At 38.1% G+C, this 21,756-nt stretch overlaps 1 protein-coding gene across 5 annotated transcripts in view; it reads left to right on the top strand.

Moving 5' to 3' along the window:
• Positions 1-21,400, top strand: part of LOC141917671 (mesoderm induction early response protein 3-like) — a 28,842-nt gene extending 7,442 nt beyond the window's left edge. For 3 of the 5 annotated variants that reach the window (XM_074811053.1, XM_074811055.1, XM_074811056.1), the window contains exons 4-13: positions 5,375-5,509; positions 7,029-7,149; positions 9,326-9,411; positions 9,612-9,684; positions 12,201-12,352; positions 12,800-12,881; positions 14,858-14,952; positions 16,977-17,104; positions 17,285-17,430; positions 17,536-21,400. In XM_074811053.1, coding sequence (XP_074667154.1) covers positions 5,375-5,509; positions 7,029-7,149; positions 9,326-9,411; positions 9,612-9,684; positions 12,201-12,352; positions 12,800-12,881; positions 14,858-14,952; positions 16,977-17,104; positions 17,285-17,430; positions 17,536-17,993 — 1,476 coding nt within the window. In that variant the 3' untranslated portion in view covers positions 17,994-21,400. The remainder of the gene's footprint in view (positions 1-5,374; positions 5,510-7,028; positions 7,150-9,325; positions 9,412-9,611; positions 9,685-12,200; positions 12,353-12,799; positions 12,882-14,857; positions 14,953-16,976; positions 17,105-17,284; positions 17,431-17,535) is intronic. The other 2 variants (XM_074811057.1, XM_074811054.1) reach the window with 2 other exon arrangements.
• The last annotated feature ends 356 nt before the right edge of the window (positions 21,401-21,756 follow it).

The following is a 21,756-nucleotide window of genomic DNA, read 5'->3' on the forward strand; positions in this document are numbered from 1 at the left end:
GAGCAACTGGCAGCGCAGAGGCAAACCCGTCTGGGCTGCTAAATTATGGCAAGATATTAATGCTTGGGTAGAGAACCTGGTTGTGAAAGTATGTCACGTAGATGCTCACGTACCCAAGAGTCAGGCCACTGAAGAACATCGAAACAATGAGCAGGTGGATCAGGCTGCTAGAACTGAAGTGGCTCAGGTGGATCTGGACTGGGAACATAAGGGTGAGCTATTTATAGCTCCATGGGCCCATGACACATCAGGACATCTAGGAAGGGAGGGAACATACAAATGGGCTTGTGATTGAGGGGTGGACTTGACCATTGATGCCATTGCACAGGTTATCCATGAATGTAAAATGTGCGCCGTAATCAAACAAGCCAAGAGGCTGAAGCCTTTTTGGTATAGAGGATGATGGCTGAAATATCAGTATGGGAGCCTGGCAGATGGATTATATCACACTACCACAAACCTGCCATGGCAAGCACCACATGCTTACAATGGTGGAAGTGACTACTGGATGGTTGGAAACGTACCCTGTGACCCATGCCACTGCCCAGAATACTATCTTGGGCCTTGAAAAGCAAGTTTTATGGCAACGTAGCACCCCTGGAAGAATTGAATCAGACAATGGGACTCATTTACGAAAGAACCTCATAAACACCTGGGCCAGGGAGGATGGCATTGACTGGGTGTATCACATCCCCTATCACGCACCAGCCCCTGGGAAAATTGAGTGATACAATGGACTGTTCAAAGCTACACTGAGAGCAAGGGGTGCTGGGACATTCAAGCATTGGGATACACATTTAGCAGAAGCCACCTGGCTAGTTAACACTAGAGGATCTGCCAGTCGACCTGGCCCTGCCCAATCAAAACCCCTGCGCACTGTGGAAGGAGATAAGGTCCCCATAGTACATATAAGGAACTGGTTGGGAAAAGCAATCTGGGTTATTCCTTCCTCAGGAAAGGGCAAACCTATTTGTGGGATTGTTTTTGCTCAAAGACCTGGGTGCACTTGGTGGGGAATGAGGAAGGACGGGGAAGTCCGATGTGTACCTCAGACTGATTTAATCCTGGGTGAAAATAATCCATGATTTGAGCTGTATGATGGTAGTGTTACACGATGCTGTATGTCAGCACTGCTGTGGCTGCCATATATCAAAGATATTATAGCAGGAACCTCTTGCTGCTAGCCAGGCTAGAGGCAAGAGGAGGAATTCATTGCAACATTAAACCTTATGGCCTAGTCCAAAGGGACCAGGGGTGGAGAATGTAATGGATACACCTTCAAATTGTTGTAACCTTTAAATTTGATTTGGATGTTATAGGAAGTACTACAGCAGGGACCACCTGACCCAATGAAGGATGAATGTCATAAGAGGCAGAGCAAATGCAGTGATGACTCAACTTGAGCTGGTTTTGGTGCCCAGTAACTGCACAGAACACACCATTTCTCCTGTCCTGAGTGACCACCATAACAGATTGAGCCCAAAGTCATATACCAAATGAACATTTTACAGATATTTATGGACATTTTACAAGGGGAAGGGGTGGTTAATGAGGATGTATTGTGAACATGATGTAAATGGTATGGAATAAGGGGTGGACAATGTACTGGTTCTGGCTGGGGGTAGAATTAAATTTGTTTATAGTAGCTACTATGGGGCTATGTTTTGCATTTGTGCTGAAAGTACTGTTGATAACACAGGGATGTTTTAGTTACTGCTGAGCAGTGCTTCCACAGCATCAAGGCCTTTTCTGCTCCTCACACTGCCCTGCCCTGCCCTGCCCTGCCCTGGAGTAGGTTGGAGGAGCACAAAAAGCTGGGACGGCTGAGCCCAACTGACCAAAGGGATATTCCATACCATATGACATCATGCTCAGCATATAAAGCTGGGGGGGAGGTAGGCAGGGGGTTTGCTGCTTAGGGACTGGCTGTGCATCAGTTGGTTATCCTAGAATTGTAGAATGGGTTGAGTTGGAAGGAACCTTAAAGATCATCTAGTTCCAACCCCCCTGCTATGGGCAGGGACACCTTCCACTAGATCAGGTTGCATAAAACCCTATCCAACCTGGCCTTGAACACTGCAAGGGAGGGGGTATCTATAACTTCTCTGGGCAACCTGTTCCAGTGTCTCACCACCCTCATAGTAAAGAATTTCTTCCTTATATCTAATCTAAATCCTCTCCTATCACTACACCCCCTGATAGAGTCCCTCCCCATCTTTCCTGTAGGCCCCCTTTGAGTACTGGAAGGCCACTATAAAGTGTCCCTGGAGCCTTCTCTTCTCCAGGCTGAACAGCCCCGAGTCTCTCAGCCTGTCCTCACAGGGGAGCTGCTCCAGCCCCCTGATCATCTTCATGGCCTCCTCTGGACCCTCTCTAGCAGGTCCATGTACTTCTTATGTTGGTGCCCCCAGAGCTGGACACAGCACTTCAGGTGGGGTCTCACGAGAGTGGAGCAGAGGGGGAGAATCCCCTCCCTCGACCTGCTGCCCACACTTCTCTTGATGCAGCCCAGGACACGGTTGGGTTTCTGGGCTGTGAGCGCACATTGCTGGATCACAGGCAGTTTTCCATCCACCAATACCCCCAAGCCCTTCTCCTTGGGGCTGCTCCCAATCCACTCCTTGCTCAGCCTGTATCTGTGCTTGGGATTGCCCCGACCCATGTGCAGGACCTTGCCCTTGGCCTTGTTGAACTCCATGAGGTTTGCACGGTCCCACCTCTCCAGCCTGTCCAGGTCCCTCTGGATGGCCCATCCCTTCCCTCCAGTGTGTTGACCACACCACACAGCTTGGTGTCGGTGGCAAACTTGCTGAGGGTGCCTCGATCCCACTGTCCATGTCACCAACAAAGATGTTAAACAGCGCCGGTCCCAACACCAACCCTGAGGAACATCACTCATCACTGCTCTGCACTTGGATGTGGAGCCGTTGACCTCAACTCTTTGGGTGTGACCATCCAGCCACTTCCTTATCCACCGAGTGGTCCGTCCGTCAAATCCATGTCTCTCCAGTTTAGAGACAAGGATGTCGTGTGGGACAGTGTGAAATGCTTTGCACAAGTCCAGGTAGATGATGTCAGTTGCTCTTCCCTTATCCACCAACACTGTAACCACATTGTAGAAGGCCACCAAGTTTTTCAGGTACGATTTGCCCTTAGTGAAGCCATGTTGACTGTCACCAATCACTTCCTTATTTTCCATGTGCCCTAGCATAGCTTCCAGGAGGATCCTCTCCATGATCTTGCCAGGCACAGAGGTGAGACTGACTGGCTTGTAGTTCCTTGGATCTTCTTTTTTTTTCCCTTTTTAAAAATGGGAGTTATGTTTCCCCTTTCCCAGTCAGCAGGAACTTCACTGGACTGCCACGACTTCTCAAATATGATGGATAGTGGCTTAGCCACTTCATCTGCCAGTTCCCTCAGGACCCACAGATGCATCTCATCAGGTCCCATGGACTTGTGCCCCTTCAGGTTCCTTAGATGGTCTCGAACCTGATCTTTTCCTATAGTGGGTGGTTCTTCATTCTCCCAGTCCCTGCCTTTGCCTTCTGCATCTTGGGTGGTGTGGCTGGAGCCCTTGCCAGTGAAGACTGAGGCAAAGAAGTCATTGAATACCTCAGCCTTTTCCATATCCCAGGTAATCAGGTTTCCTTCTAGAGAGGGTCTGTGTTTTCCCTAGTCTTCCTTTTATCACTGATGTACCTATAGAAGCTTTTCTTGCTGCCTTTGACATCCCTGGACAGATTTAATTCTATCAGGGCTTGGGCCTCCCTAACCTGATCCCTGGCTACCTAGACAGTTTTTCTGTATCCCTTCCAGTCTATCTGTCCTTGCTTCCACCCTCTGTAGGCTTCTTTTTTATGTTTGAGCTTGTCCAGGAGCTCCTTGTTCATCCATGCAGGCCTTCTGACGTTCTTACCTGACTTCCTCTTTGTCGGGATGCATCACCCCTGAGTGTGGAGGAGGTGATCCTTGAATATCAACCTGCTTTCTTGTGCCCCTCTTCCCTCTAGGGCCTTATCCCATGCTACTCTGCCAAGCAGATTCCTGAAGAGGCTAAAGTCTGCTCTCCTGAAGTTCAGAGTAGCTAATTTGCTGTGAGCCCTCCTTGCCACCTTAAGGATCTTGAACTCCACCATTTCATGGTCACTGCAGCCAAGGCTGCCCTTGAGCTTCATACTCCCAACCAGCCCCTCCTTGTTGGTGAGAACAAGGTACAGCATAGCATGTCTCCTCATTGGCTCCTCTATCATTTGGAGAAGGAAGTTATCATCAACGCACACCAGGAACCTCCTGGATTGCTTATGCCCTGCTGTGTTGTCCCTCCAACAGATATCGGGATGGTTGAAGTCCCCCATGAGGACCAGGGCTTGTGAATGTGTGGCTGCTCCTATCTATTTATAGAGGGCTTCATCTGCTCAGTCTTCCTGGTCAGGTGGCCTGTAGCAGACCCCCACTATAACGTCTCCTGTCCCTGCCCTCCCTTTAATCCTGACCCATAGCTCTCAGTTGTCTCCTCAGCCATTCCCCAGGCAGAGCTCTGTGCACTCCAGCTGGTCATTGACATAGAGGGCAACCCCCACTCCTCGTCTCCCCGCCTGTCCTTCCATTCCAATGTTTCAGTCATAGGAGCCATCCCACTACGTCTACACAGTTGGTGGTGAGCAATTGTTTTCATTTGCATCGCTTGTCTTGGGTTTTATTTTCCTCTCTGTTTTGTTTTTTGGGGGGTTTTTTCCTCTTTTTCTTTTTTTAAAAAATTATTTCTTTTTAATTATTAAGCTGTTCTCACTTTTGCCCTTTTGATTCTCCCCTCCATCCCACTGGTGGGGAGTGAGCAAGTGGCTTAGTGGTGCTTAGCTGCTGGCCAGGGTTAAACCATGACACTTTCTTAACAGTCATAAAATATATTGTGTGGAAGATGGAAAGGAGGGATTAAAAGTTGCTATATTGGTTTACTTTTATGGTGTTTTGCACACTTGCAGCTGTAACTATATAGGACTAAAGTCTTCAAGTTTTTCTGCATTTCTTTCTTGTAGGGGGATTGTTAGTGTTTCTAGTATATTTTCTGTCTTGAAGAAATTGGCAAATCATGTTCTACAGTATGAATCAGATAAGGAACAAATTTTTAATAATTACTCTTTAGTTTCATCTAGTAAACGGCTTTGTTCAATAGCTTGATGGGACTTCATTATATGCCAAGAGACATGGTTATGAATTATTTCAGTCTGTGCCTGAAAATATTTTAGATCTTTAATCAAGATTCCTGCTTTCAATTAAATTTTTTTGGTTTTTACTTTGTTTTTTCAAAATATGTCTGAAATGTTTACAAGTATTTGGCAATATGTTGAAATTTTTCTAAATGTTCTTGTATTAGGAAGGAAACATGCCATTGGAAGACTTACTGGCGTTCTATGGCTATGAACCTGCAATTCCAGTTATGGCCAGTTCCAGTGCAGATAGCTCTCCAAGTGAACTTGCAGATGAACTTCCAGATATGACTCTAGATAAAGTAAGTCAGAACTATTTTCCCATGTATTATGGTTTGAAAGCAGAAATCCAGGTGACCTTAAATTATATTTTACTATCTCTTGATGATACAAAATACATATCTTTGTTAATTTCAATATACAATTAATAGTTACTGTATTAGTGGTGGACTTGGCAGTGTTAGGTTTACAGTTGGACTCGATCTTAAAGGTCTTTTCCAACCTAAATGATTCTATGATTCTGTGATTCTACTCTGAATTAATTCTTTTTCAAGGATATTGAGGATCTGAATCTAATAATAATCATCACATATATGCGTAGCAACTTTAGTGGCACTATATTACAACAAATGAGAAATGAATAAATTAACAGTTCTTCTAAAACACATCCAGAGAACTTTAAATAGATTTCCTTTTTTTTTTAATAGAAGTGGGATTTTTCTGAAAAGATCTGCATTTTATTTTAATGTATGCAATGTCCAGAAATAATAATTTTGGCTTCCAACATACATGTCATGTATCAAGCCTTTGTGGATAACTTGAAAATGCTCTCCTGAATGCTTTGGAATGTTCCTTTCAAATGCATATAATTTGGAAATGACTCAACTTTGGGGAGTGAGAGAGAGATTGTTTTATGTGCAATAACTCTGTGTGTTGCACTGTTGAATATAAAAACATGAAACTTCAGTTTTTGTGATTCGCAGGCCAACTTTGAATTCTGAGACTTTAATCTGATTTTTGGCTGTAAGGCATATGCAGCTAGTAGTTTCTATTATAAAATCTGTAGGTAGTAAGTATGTGTCTTTTTTTTTTTACTTTCTGTAAGTATGATGAAATGATAAACTCTACAGAAAGTAGGGTATAATGATGGCTCTGCACATCTGATTCTCATTAGGAGTCACAATTGTGTTGAGGCTACAGAAATGTAGTCAGCTTGTTGTCTAATACAGTTCTTTCCCTCCCTAATCTCTATACATGTCTGCTAGTGGAAGAAGTGTGCTTTTTCTTTCTTCCTTTTTTCTTTTTTTAACTTACAGAAACATCAATTTTTTTGTGTGATTTGGGAAGATAATGGGTTGTCTATTATCTGTAACTCTTCTCAGCAAAAATCTACAAAAGTGCCTGGCTGTTTTATTTTTTTTTCCCCAGAGTTTAAGGAGTAACAGCTTGTTAAAGCTTTAGTATATCTGTGATGCAAAGAATGACAGAATTCTAAAGATTTCCACTGGCATTTTTCGTTGGAAGCAGTTGGAGGAACATCTGAGATTTGATGCTTGCAGAGGTTACTACTTGTGCATTTATTTTAATAGAAGACAAGGGGGAAATGAACCCCTGTGTTCAACTCTGAAATGAATGGTTATATTTTTTCTGATATTTAGGAGAAGTGAAATAGCTTTTTAATTAAGAGAGAATGGTCTGCTAAATTTACTTATGGTAAAATAATTCATTTTAATTAATGGGACTTATAATTTGCTGAATCTAAATGCTCACCAGTCTATACTTAATAGTCTGAGGTTTTATTTTTTTATTTTAATGATACAGGAGGAAATAGCTAAAGACCTCTTGTCAGGTGATGATGAAGAAACACAGTCCTCTGCTGATGACTTGACACCATCAGTTACTTCACATGAGACTACTGACTTCTTTCCTCGGCCATTAAGATGTAGGAAACTTAATTTTATAACAGTACTCAAAAAGTCTTAGCATTATATATAGCTTCCTAGTTTAAAATATCAAAATTGCAGAGTAGTGCTGACTTTACCAGGAATTGAGAAATAGTGCTTTGCAGGATGTTGTACATGAATGTTGTCTTTGGTTGGTGTTATTGATCACCTAAAAGACCTATATTTAGTACTGTCCTCAAAGCACAAGTACAATTAATTTTTCTACAAATACAGTAACTTTTCATAATTAACAGTTAATGTGTTGAGGAATACTCTTCATGATTTTCAATATGTTAGTGAATGACATGAATATGTAACCCATTCTTTTAAATTAGTGTTTCTCTACTAAAATTTTTGTTGATTTTAAGCCAGTGACTCCTCCATTCAGCCTGTGGATGTAAACTGGGACATGGTTTCTTTGTGATTATTTCCCTTCACACGTTCAGCAGTTTTCCATAGGACTTCATGAGCCAAAGTGGTTTTATATGGGATGGGACCTATGAACCCATGACCACCAAAATTTTACTACCCATGGAGCTATTATGGGAAAGATCTGAGAACCAGCAGTTCAGTTATCCAACCTGGACAAGATATTCCTCATTGCTCCAACTCTAGTACACCAGTGAACAAATGAACTGCAATAGGCAATGTGGAGGATTTTTATCACAGTTTTAATTTGGCAAGTATCTTGAGCTGTTTCTGGGGGATTTCATCCCTCTAGAGAAGGGGGATGATAAAGGGGATGTGCTGTCTCAGTCATCAGCAATTGTAGCCCTTTGCATGCTGTTGATTGTGTAATGTAAGACATTTGTATTGAGAGAGAGATACAAAAACCTTAACAATTATAATGCCCTTTTTTAGTTAAGCAAACCCCAACCTTGCTGGCACTTAAACATTGCTTGTGAACTGTTAATGAATATGACACTGAAAGTGTGGCAGCTTTATGGAAAAAATTATTAGCCCCTCATCTTACTCAGGATTAAGAAACAGTCATCTTTGCTTTCAGCTATCATGGTTTTCTATCAGAATGTTACTCTTTCTCTATTAGAACTTTTGGTTGGGCATTTTAAAATCGAATATCCACCATTTCAGGAGGGGAAATGTCAGTTTTCTGTGCTGTTGACAGTTTCATCTTTTTTTTCCGATTCTTGTTCATTTCTCTAAGATAACATTCAATTTTAAGATAAACATGTCTAACACATAGGCTATTTTATTAAATTTGGATTCATTGGAAAAAATAATTGCATATTATTATCCAGGCATATTGTTGTTTCATACATTCATGTTAGCTTCTTGCCTGCTACTTCTAACAGCAAAAAGAGATAGACTGGTGACTGTAGTAATGACTACAGAAGAGGAGCCTCAGTCTATACAGTCTTGGACATTGTCTCTGATGTTGATGATTCTATTTAGTTGTGATGAAGCTAAAATTGCAACCCTATTTATGAGCGTGTTATCACTGAAAATTGAGAATACAAAATAGCTTTAATCTTATCAGAACTGTAGATTCCATTCTGCTGGGGATAAAATAAAAAATATAATTACTTCAGAACCCTGTACCACAGCATTCCAGATTCTAAAATATGACTTATTGTGTGGAGTACTGTATTTGAATTACTTGGAGTGCTCTGCTGTATTTCTTCCTAAGGAAAAAAAATATTAGAGGAATAAGCAGTCTTTTGCTGTCTTTGCTTATTCTATTTTGTGTATATCTACTATATCTTCACTCCATGCTGAGGCAGCCATGTTTTGAATGCCCACTAAAACTTCTGATAAAAGGCTTTAGTAGGTAATAAAGATTTGCCTTCAACTTTACTTTGTTTGACTTAGCCCCAGGTTAATCACATAGCCCTGGAAGTTTTCTGTTTTTCTCATACCTTTTCTATAAGGTATAAGCCTTTATTGAAGAAAATTGATAAAGAAAAAGGATCTCATATGTTAGAAATACAGTAGATTGTCTCAGTTGCAGTGATGATAAATGTTTCAGTTCTGCAATATACAAGTACTAGTGCTTTCTGACTTCATGCTAGTTTGATAGAAATGTAGATCAACAGACTCGTGATGAGTGTCTCCCAGAATAAAAGCAGGGGCTCCTTTCAGAAGTAAAGGATATCTTGTAGTTCTGTGTTTGAACTGAAAATTCTTCCTAGCTAAAACCAAACTTTGTGTCTGAAGCAAACACTACGTGTGATGGAGATAAGGAATCAGATGGTGAAGACGTAGAGGCAGACAATGGTAATTCATCTGAAGATTTGAGAAAGGTAATAACTATATCTTTAAAAAAAAAAAAAGAAAAACTTTACTATTAAGAAAAATGCATTAAGATTTATAGTACATATCTAAAATAGTACCTTAATTCTGGAATTCTCTGCCAAATGCCATGTTAATGGAATTTGTAATGCATCCATGCACAAAATATTAAGCTAATACCTTTCTTTTGTGATTTTTGTTACATCTTCAGGAAATAATGGTTGGTTCACAATATCAGGCTGAAATTCCACCTTACCTTGGCAGATACAGGGATAATGAAAAGGGTAAGTTCTTCTGACTGTTTTACTTTTTATCTTATGTTTATACATAGCAGTTGATGGAAAAAAGTTATTTGAATTTATAAGATAAATTCAGTGGCTTAGTTAAAGTCTCAAAGACCTTAAAAAAACCCCAAACATAAAAACCCTAGTCAACTGAAATAACACAACTACATAATTACCTCTCAGAAGTGTGATTCTACATTTTTGAGAGGAGATTCTCAAAATCTAAAAATCTCCAGGAGAGTGGATTACAGTGTTAATTCTGAAGTATCTAGTAATATTAGGAGGCAACAAACTGTGGGTCAAGAAGGAAATATTTTCATCAGAGCATTGTAACTGGGATATGAGTATGTAACTTAGTTTACATTGAAGATCTTCAAAACAGTATTTTTCTTTGCTTGTTTTTTTGGCAAGCCCAACAGTGTGGGTTACAAAATGGATATGAAAAACAAAGCAATAAACTATTTTAAATTTCCATAGCATGAGTAGAAGATGTAGGTCCTGATACACCTTGTCTTTTAAAAAATATGATGTTTTAAGTATGATGTTATTTCTGTGTAAACTTAGGTTAAAACCTGCAATTGTACTAGAGTAAAAAAAATAACTTATTTAATAGAGTTTTATTCGGTATCTTTAGTAACCTTCACTATGAGAAAAGTATAGCACCTATAGCTGTAGAATTCAAAAAAAGCAAATATTGAAAGAAATTTGCTCATGGGTGGAACAGCTGTGAAATTAAGGAACAGTTTGGGGGATATGTTAATAACTGAAGGGCATTCTGTTTTTTCTTCTGTAATTTGCTTGTGTTCAAACTGTAACATTTCATGGGAATATCATTCTAGTGAAGTATATAAAGTCTTTTCACCATTACCAACTGCTTTTTGAAGAATGATCCTTTGCAATAGAGAAAAAAAATGTTTAGTATGGGTGGAACTGGAAGCATTAGCAAGTGAAGATCTCTTGTGTTGCTTAAGAGACCTAGAGAAGTTTCCTGTTTTCTAAGATTCAAGCATGATGCTTACTGGTTGTAAGAAATGGAGGAGTAAGAACCAGATTTATCTGGATAGTCCTTTTACTATTTACACATCTTGACTTCTCCTTGGCTGAGAACTAGAGAAGAGCCAATAACCAGAGGATGATCAGGAAGATGTTAATCTGACAACTTTCTCTGAAATGAGCTGGTGCTGGAGAGAACCAGTGAGAGTACTGTCCACTGGCATGGCCAAGAGCAAAGAGGTAGTTCCCAGATGGGAGAGCCTGAGAGGCTCCTCTTGAGAATATCAGGCATGGACTCCAGCAAGAAGTGCTGGGTTGTCTTGGTTGATAATGGAGGTAAGCATCAGCAGTGCTCAGAGAGGTTGGACCTGGCTGTATGGGTGGAGGATTCTGTGAAAGCCTCTTCTGTACTCCCTGAAGAGCTTGTGATGGCAAACAGGGGCTTATATTTCTGCTATATAGTCCCAGCTACCAGAATTGTGCTAGAAGGCAGTTCTGCTCTTCTATAAATCTTACGCTTGTAACATGTCTGTTTGAAAGCTCTCCATGTTCTTAAGCCATAACAGAACTTTCAAGGGAGATGTAATTTTATTCCTTACCTTAGCTTAATATTCTTTCCTGCAGTTTTATGAGAGATTTGAGAATCATCTTCATCTCTTCTACTGTAACTGACATTATGCTTGTGTGTGTTTGAATTTAATAACTCTGATTTTGTATTGCCAAGGAAATACATGAAGCATTATGTGTAATGTTAATCACATCTATTGATCAGAGTAAAGGTTTTATAGTTTAATCTGGAATTTAAATGTGTGCGCAGACAAAGGTTCAGGCCAACTCCTGAATATTTCCAATATCTTGCCTTTTAAAGAAACTACTTAAGAGGTGCATACATGATTTCAGTATACGGTGAAGGAGGACTATAGATCCTGATTGCTTGTAAAATGTGGAACGTACAAGGTGTTAACAGCATTTGGTTGTTAGTGAACAGAAAAAGAAATTACCACATTGAGACCTAGATTTCCATTCTGTTAAGTAAGTTTTGGCAAATTTTAGTTGAAAACGACCAGTTAGCTGCCGCCTCTTTTTTTTTTTCATGTAATATTTGAAATATTAAAGTAATATCCTGCACTCTTTTACTGTAAGCTATAGCTTATTTGTTGAAAACAGCTGAATAAAACTGAGTGGTTTTGCTAGTTTGTTTATATGAAGATGATGAATTACATATGCATAATTTGACTTGAATCATCTAGCTGTCAACAAGCCGCTCCACTGTAAAGGCTCTGTCTCAAGAGTTCAATCCCTTATCTCATCCTCATGGAACGAATCTCTTCACCATACCACACTGCAGAGTCTGTCTCTTAACTGAGGCTTTTGGGGAAAAAGTGAGCTGCAATTTAAAAGTGGCATGATGGTGTTTGATTTGATTACTTCTGTATTCCCGTTCTTTGTCTTTGTGAAATAGCTTTTTATGTTATAGCCTTAAAAATGTCACACCTGATATTAATGGATTTCTGTTTTAACAGCCTATGAAAATGAAGACCATTTACTTTGGAAACCTGATGTGATCTCAGAAAGTAAAGTTAAAGAATACCTTTTTGAAACCTCCTTAAGAACAGGAAATGAAAACATGATCGGCAGAATTCCTGAAGGACTACATACACGGGACAATGAACAGGTATGGTTTATATCCTGTTCCATTTGTGACACATTGCTTTGTAATTAATATGTGTTCTCTTTTTCTGCCTTGTATTATAAAGGCAGCAATATTCAATTTCTTTTTTTTTTTTTTCATTAGATGTTATTGGGGTCAGGATCTTATTTGTAATTTTAAGCACGTGCTTATAATTATGAGTATTTGAATGTTGGAAGTGTTGTGATCTGTGATGTTTCTGATTGCCATGCTGTTGACAAATCCAGCTTTTCTAATAATTGCATATAATGTTTTACATTTGCTTAATTAAACCTTGCCTCAACTTTTGCTTGTTATTTTAAAATTTTCATCCTGTATAAAGATAAATCCTCTTTTTTACATTAGATATGCTCACTGAAAGGCTAGTTTCAGAAGTTTAGATTGGATATTTGCAAACTTTGACTCTTTCTAAAGACTTTTTCTATTTTATAGGCGCTATATGAACTTCTCAAAAGCAGCCATAATGTTAAAGAAGCAATTGAGAGATACTGCTCAAGTGGAAAGACATCTCAGGGTAAGAGAGTACCTACTGTTTAAGAAATATGTAGAAAAACCTTGAGTAAGATTCAGATTGACAAGCACATTTCTTTCCATGATGTCTTTAGCACAGATTAGGTATAATCTGACTGTTGGCCAGATAGAAATTTCTGCTAGAGAAGTTTAAAACTTGTATGAAGGTTGCAGGATCAGCTTTTACACCTTTTCTTCCCTTCTTTCCTCCATTGCTGTTTTAAGAACAGCACAGACTGAGGAGAAGGATGGGGGAAGTCATGATTTTGATCCCATAAGGCAGTTCTTGCTCACATTACAATACCTTTTTGAGATCATGATCAATTATAATCTGATAACATTTATACCATAATCAGGAGAACATAGCTGGCTATTTAAGTGAGCCCCACTCTTCATCACTGTGCTAACATTGTGCTATGTCAACCCTAGACTGGTTCTACCATATAGTTCTATAGGTCTTTAGTAGAATGTGGAGAGATTTGCAAGTTTACAGTGGAAAATGAGCTTCCATCTTGTTTGTCCCTAACTTTATTACTCCCTTAAATAAAAATCAGAGTTTATTGTTTAGCAAAGGTGGTTCTTTGTCCTGTATTTTAACATATATATTGCATAAAGCAGAAATGGACTATGAGCCCTGGTATAAATTGGTATTCTGGCAGATATTCCCTATTCAGAACTGGTTCCAGAGGGAATTTGAGTGTTTGCAAGTTAGGTGCTGTTAAAGCTAAGTATCTAAGGTAAAGATGAAGGGAACAATAAGGAATATCAGAGCAGCGATTCAGAAAGCTCTCGTACAAGAAGAGATTGCATAGAGCTAAGCAAGGAAGTATCAGTTGCAGGGCTGTATCCTAAACCCTACACCTCTCTAGGATTTCGATTCTTCTTTTGGGATTGAAAAATACCTCTGCCCATATGTGGGTCAGAGCCCCAAATTCTGTCCTAAGGACTAGTACTCCCCCCTCCACCTCCCCAAGTCAGATGGGATTTATATCCTCATTAAAAATGGTAAAGGATGATAATACTGTTAGTGCCTGTCTCTTAGAATAACCATTGTGCTATGATCTACTCTACCCACTGAAGTTAACTGCTGTTCTCAAGATGAGAGTTAAAAATCCACATCTCCCAAGATAATTTAACAGTGAGACTTTACATGGGGATTTTCTCTTTGAAGCTTGAGAACTCTGTAGTAAGGAGTGCAAAATTAATGGGGTGAGAAAGAAAGAAAATGGCCTTGTAGTGGAATGATTCTCACCATCTGGGAGCAGAAAGGTCTTGGTTCCAGTGTCTGCTTCCAGAAATGTTTTGAAATGTGTTTGTTGGTTGTTTTTTGTTCTCTTTTCTTCACCCATTGGCTTTAAATGACTGCTGAACAGATCACCATTATGAATGTAAGATCCCTCCTTTATTATATATGGACACAAAACCATAATCAAGATAGGGAAGCAACAATACTTGAGACAAAACTGACTTACTCAAATAATTTGAGCTACTTTATTTTAAAACTTTTATTCTTTTTTAGTGATTTTTGGTTTTATTTGTAAAACTAAAATTCACTTTTATCTTAAAAACGAGAGGTTGTTCCTTCACTCTTTTTTTCCAACAGCCACTGTTCTTTGTATCTGATGCAAGAAGAAATATTCAGAAAAATAATCTCACTGATATCTCAGTGATGTTATCAAATCTTGTTTTTTTGATGACAAACATAAGAAATAATAAATCAAGTCTTTTGAATGTCCTTTGCCCTCCAGGATAAAAGATTTCAGAAATCAGACTCTTTTATGAGTCTTTATAAACAAGAATATTAGATTTCAGGTAGGATATCTGTACAGTACAGGAAAGAACATGGGTCTAAATAACTGAACTATTGAGTTTTTTAGAGTGCATTTGGATATTCATGCATTAGCAACACAAATATTTTATTCTCTGTAAAAGGTTAGTGAGTGAAAATAAGTTTATCATGCTACTTTTGCAATTGTCTAGAAGAGATGACAGCATGGACAGAAGAAGAATGCAGAAGCTTTGAACATGCACTTCTGATTTATGGGAAAGACTTTCATCTCATACAGAAAAACAAGGTTAGTATTTTACAGTTAAATGGAAGAATTGGTAGATGATACGATGCTGAAAATTTCTAAAAGCAATGCATTTTTCAGAAGCCATGCAGAAAAGTGAAATAAGAACCAACATATTAAAAACAGCTTGGCATTTTTGTGCTAATTTTACCTCTGATGTCATTGGAAAATCTAGGCATTGCAAGATGAGTCAATATATTATCTCTGAAATGGACTTATGTTGACATTACTTCTGTTTACTCATTTATATTATAATTTAGTTTAAATGTCTGCCTCTCCTAGAGGTATAATATTTCCATACCATGGCTGTGGGAGGGGAAAATGCATCTTTAATTATTTTTGTCACCAGGAAGGTGTAATTCTATAGAAACAGGCTTAACTCTTTGTGTTTTCAGAAAGTGTAGTCATCCATCAGTACTCTGGTTTCTGGCCAACAAAGGAGTTCTAATCTTGATCTGGATTGCTTTTGATTGACTTCTCTGTGCCTGAAGAATAGGAATTGTATTGTTTTATTTTTTTTAATCAAATATACGTATCATTTTGTACAGTTGACAATATGGATGTTTCCAAACTTTCTGTACATCTCCTGTATGTTTTGATACCACCTTGAGGTTTTGTACTGGTTTTGGCTGGGATAGAGTTAATATTCTTCCTAGTAGCTAGTATGGGGCTATGGTTTGGATTTGTGCTGGAAACAGTGTTGATAACACAGGAATATTTTCATTATTGCTGAGCAGTGCTTACACAGAGTCAAGGGGTTTTCTGCCCCTCACCCCACCCCACCCCACCAGCGAGGGGCTGGGGGTGCACAAGAAGTTGGGAGGGGACACAGCTGGGACAGCGGAGCCCAACTGACCAAAGGGATATTCCACACCATATGACACTGTGCTCAGCAATAAAACAGGGAGAGAGTGAAGGTTGGCAGGGGCTGCCATTGCTTGGGGACTGATATCTCAGTGATGGGCATCAGTTGGTTGATGGTGAGCAATTGTTTTGCATCACTTGTTTTTCTTGGGTTTTATTTTCCTCTCTTTAAAAAAAAAAAAAAATTTAATTATTAAACTGTCTTTATCTCAACTCACAAGTTTTCTCACTTTTACCCTTCCAATTCTTCCCCCCCATCCCACTGGGGGGGAGTGAGCAAGCAGCTGTGTGGAGTTTAGTTGCTGGCCAGGGTTAAACCATGACAAGTTTTTTCTTTAGGAAACTGGTGGTTTTGTTATATTTCAGGTAAACTTTATAGGGTTGTGGTTGCTGTTCAACAGCACTCAGTCCTGCTCCACACTTGGGCTTAACCTGTCCTATGATAAATATTTGGGTGGTTCAAATTTTAAATGGACCTTACCAATAAACAGTAATTCACCAAAGATACAAAGAAATAATTTAAGAATATTTTTTCCAACATGCAACAAAGGACATGAGTTGATCTATCTGTCACTATGGACCAGAATTTGTCTAGGTACCCAAAGTCTTTTCTGCTTCATTTCTCTTAGGTCATTGATTTGCTCAGCTTTTTCCATCTTAAGAGAGTCTGTCTTATAATTTAAAAAATTGTTATATAGGTTATGAACTGAAATGCTTCAGATGTAGATACAGTTTCAATCTAGTTTAAAAAAACCCAAACAACAATAATGCATACAATAGAACAGAAGTAATACTTGTTTAGAATAGAATAGAATATTTCGGTTGGAGGGGACCTACGACAATTATCTAGTCCAACTGCCTGACCACTTCAGGGCTGACCAAAAGTTAAAGCCTGTTATTAAGGGCATTGTCCAAATGCCTCTTAAACACTGACAGGCTTGGGGCATCCACCACCTCTCTAGGAAGCCTCTTCCAGTGTTTGACCACCCTCTCGGTAAAGAACTTTGAAACTGTAGATCTCTTTTCAAGTCTCCTGATTTAATTGGTTTGTTGCAGATACTAGAACAGTAAAACTAACAATATTGCAGGAATATGGGCACTGGGGAGATGACAAAACATAGTTCTTTGCATTAAACTTGTCAATTCTTCTTGCCTTCTTTTAGGTAAGAACCAGAACAGTTGCTGAGTGTGTGGCTTTCTATTACATATGGAAAAAGTCAGAACGTTATGATTACTTTGCTCAGCAAACAAGATTTGGAAAGAAGAGATATAACCATCATCCAGGAGTTACGTAAGTAAAATGTTCTTGGAATATGTTTTCTGTTGCAAATCATAAATGTAGAAGATTATTTTTTTCCTGTCATTGCAGTGCAATGCTGCAGTGGCTATGACAACTGAAATTAAATCCATCATCATTTTTAGGCCTTGTTTTCCTGTTAAATAACCCATTATGAATGCCATATTCTTTAAGGGACTACATGGATCGTTTAGTAGATGAAGCAGAAGCCCTTGGTGGAGCAGTACATTCTTCAGCTTTAACATGTAATACTCGAACAGAAACCATTCCTGATCAACAGCTAAGCATTCTGAACTCTATCACTGCCAATGAGTTGACAGGTAAATCAAGGAAAAAAAAACCAAACCCAAAAACCCCCCAAACTTTTTGTTGTAACTATATAAACAACTATTTCATTTACATTTTGTGTTCATCTTTTTTTCCAGCATTGACAAACAGTGTAGCTACAGTCTGCCATACTTCAGATGTGAACTGCCTGGATGATGCCTTTCCTCATATGGACAGCTTACCCCGAGCACCAGTTAATCACGTGCCTGTTGGAACAGAAGAATTGCTTAACTTGCCTAGCAATGGTGAAAGTGATTGTTTTAATTTATTTGAGACTGGCTTTTATCATTCAGAGCTAAACCCAATGAACATGTGCAGTGAGGAGACAGAAAGACCTGCAAAGAGATTGAAAATGGGAATTGCTGTCCCAGAATCTTTCATGAATGATGTTTCTGTAAATAACCTTGGTGTGGACTTTGAGAACCACACACACCATATTACCAGTGCCAAAATGGCTGTTTCAGTGGCTGACTTCAGCAGTCTATCTCCAAATGAGACAAATGGTTTTATCAACACCCATGCTCTTCACCAACATACTGCCCTTCACTCAGAATGACTGGAAAACTAAACAAACAGTGGGTACTTTATGCAGTAGTAGCAAACTTGATGGGAGCTATCAGGTTTGCTTAGTCTTTCACTGGAAGTTTGAACTTTGACATCAGTGATGTCTTTTTATGTATAGAACTATATCTTGATTTATCAAGAGTAATTTCTTTTTTCAGTCCATAAATATGTAAATGTTCAGCAGAGTTTGGGACTAAGAGAACTCTGTGGTGCAGCTTTAAGCTCTGTTTCAATTTTTTTTTAAAGCCTGTAGACAGAGGCCACTATTTCAAAACCAGCACAGAAGTTCTGAACTGATTGGAGTGGCTTTTTAGTCTAAGTTACTTTTGCTGTAACAGATAAAGTGTAATAACAATGTTTACAGGTACCAATCCTGATCCCTGCTCATTGTGGCATTTTATTTTATTTTATTTTATTTTATTTTATTTTATTTTATTTTATTTTATTTTATTTTATTTTATTTTATTTTATTTTATTTCTTATAAAGGCAGGGATGGGTTTCTTTAACTTAAACTGCACAAACATACAAGGATGTTTTTTAAATGGAACCTTCTCTCATGTGATACTAAACTAGAGTACTTCAGTTTAAAAACCAGCAAGTTCATCTTGGTGGAAGCTAGCACAAGGGACTTAACATGAGTAAAGTATGAAGACCTACACTTGGATGCTGTTGCAAAATTATAGGCCATGGCTACCTTACACAAGTAATTATGCTGCCAGAGGTATCTGTGTACTTTAAACTTACGGGCTTAAACAGATGCATTTTAGACTATTGTATTCAGATGGGTTTTGTCCACAAATTTGAAGACTAATGCACCTGTGTAACTTGACTTTCCAAAGGCAGCTGATGTTGTATAAAGCTACAGTCCGCACAGTTTAGGTTTTACCACTAAACAAACAGTCTGCATTTTGGAAGATGTCTTAAATTGTTTGGAGCACTGCAGTTCAAAGTGTTACAGCTTTGAGTGACTATCTAGTTTATATAGAAGTAGTAGAACCTTGAAGTATGCATTTGAAAGTTTTTCTTCAGTGTGGATTGTATTTATTTGTTTTGGCAAGTCATTGGCTCAAAAATGGCACTTCACTACCTTGGTCAAATAGGAAAGGATGAGTAAGAAGTGTTTCCCATAAAAGCACCTATTTAACGTCAGTAAATTTTTATTTTTAACATTGAGTACAATTTAGCCATCCACAAAGTTTGTCTTGAAAATGTTTATTCTAATTCTTGTGGGAGAACATTACTTCAGTAGGATTACCCCTTTCCCTCCATACTTTCTCTGCGCTGTTTGTATTACAAATTTAATTGCCACTAACTTGTTTTCATTATTGAAGTGACTAAGCTTACGTTGTTGATATTTGTAATAGTTGCTTCAAGGTTATGCTGAGTAATTAGAAAGTAGCGACTTTAATATTTGAAAGGAAAGAGGGTATTTATTATGCATACTGTGAACTGCATTGACATCATGAGTTTTGGACGCAGCGTATAGAGTTTTCTTTACAGCATTGTAATGAAGATTGCTTTGAAGCGCTTCTGCAATAGCACATTTACCATATTAAAACAAATTAGTTTAGCACAGTGGACAAAAGTAAAGATAATTTTGTAATAAATTATTAACTTACATGTCTGAAATATTTAATTCTAGTAAGTACACAGTAAATAATGGGTAGCCTTGGCCCTGTGTTGTACTCTGACATTTTTAGTCAAGTTGTCAGCTTCTTGTTGCTGTGTTTTGTGCTGAACTGTGTACCTTGTTTCTTTTGTTTATGAATCAACACATTTTATGTCATTTTGTAAAATAGTGGCCATAATCCTTCATTGTTATACATTCAAGTTTATGGATTTACACTGAGTGGCTGGTCTGTATAAGAATCATTATACAAAGATGACTGAATGCTTATACCAGCTGCACTTAAATGAACACACCCATTCTCATTAGCTGATGCAGTAATATATTCAATTTATCTATGCATTGCTGGGCTCTTAATGTAGACAGAGACTTGTCTAAGGTTTGGGTTGTCAGCAAGTTGAATGGACACTTTAGCTATTTAATAAAGACTTTTGACCAAAATTCAGAAAATGATGAGAGAAAAATGAATTCCAGTTAGTCTAATAGATTTTTAAATGCTGATCTTATTTAGCCTGTTGGCTAGCTAGCTGGTATCATTTACTTTTAATTCCTTGTTAAAATGAGGCAATAATTTGCAAGATTTTGTAAATATGTAAATTCTTCATATCTTTTTAGATATCTATTTCAATATTTTCTGACTACTTCTGTGTATAGTAACATTTTTGTGCATGCTTGATGTGACATTCATAAATTTGTACCACTATGACTTTATCTATGTAAAATAGCTATTTATTGAATTTTTCTTTTAGAAGCTGGACTTAATTATTTTTCTCTCAGTTGAAACATTTAAAATGGAGAACTTGTTACTGTTTATTAAAAGAATTGCATTTTGAAAGTCAGCATGAAGATAACTGAATTGCAACCATATGAAGAAATATTGCCTTGGTTCTTTGATGGTGAAGCACAATTCTTATAACAAACTGTGATGAATTCTTTGTCCTCTGCCATACTTTTTCTTCATACAAACAAACCAAAAATCCATAATGGGCAATTGCAGTGTTGGTAAATGTATCCTTTTTATGTACAGGGAATCTGAAGAGTATAGCTGATTCATTTAGAAGTGTAACTTGGGGCTGTGATTATAGCAATACTTTTACTTTGGTTACTTGTATGTCATCTTCTCATGGTAGGTTTTTAAATGTTTAGTTTTCCTCTTGTCCTGGTCAAACTGCTGAATTTACTTGAACGATACTAAATTGTGTAATGTTAGGTCAATGAATTGTGCAATTCTTTCCCATTTTTAAAACTGAGGGTCAAAAATGTATGAAAACTTCAGATCAAGTAGAACATAGTGATACTACTTAATTTAACCAAAGTCTTTAGGTGAATATTTCAACTTTGAATGTAAACTAATGAATGGATAAACTGACCAACAAGGACACTATTTGCCCAGCACAAGCACGTTGTCTACAGATGGGGAAACTAAATACAGTAATTTATAAAATAATGACAAGGTTACTATTTTTTTATTCCTATTTTTCATTGGAAGAAGGAAAATACTATCACAATTGTAAAATACAGTAGGTATGGTTATAGTCTTCTTAATAAAACAGAACTTCCAGTTATTCAAAGTACCCTGTGCATAACAACAAATTTAGTGACAATCGGAACATGTTTTTAATATCAGATGTTCAAGAGGAAGTCACTATTGTTGCATTGGTTTTAATATTTGTACATAAACACTGATTTTTTTTCTTTTTAGCATTATTTTGTATTTGTTGTACTTTAATACCCGGTATACAATTCCAGAAATAAATGACTGGAAACCTTTCTTTACTTGTAAAGCTTTTCATGCATCTGCATTATGTTTGCTACCTTCTATTCAGAATTATTTAGCAACAACTCTGAATACATTTTAAGATACTCTGGGTACTGCTGAAGTGCACACTACTGCTCTACCTAATGTTACAGATGAAATATTCTACAAGCAGCTGGGAGAAGTCATACAATCACTAGCCCTTGTTCTCATGGGAGACTTCTTCAACTTACCAGATATCTGCTGGAAATACAATACAGCGGAGAGGAAACAGTCCAGGAGGTTCCTGGAGTGTGTGGAAGATCACTTCCTGACACAGCTGGTGAGAGCCAACTAGGGAAGGCACCCCACTGGACCTGTTGTTTGCAAAC

This window comes from Strix aluco, chromosome W (genome assembly GCF_031877795.1).
Source record: "Strix aluco isolate bStrAlu1 chromosome W, bStrAlu1.hap1, whole genome shotgun sequence".
NCBI classification, from domain to species: domain Eukaryota; kingdom Metazoa; phylum Chordata; class Aves; order Strigiformes; family Strigidae; genus Strix; species Strix aluco.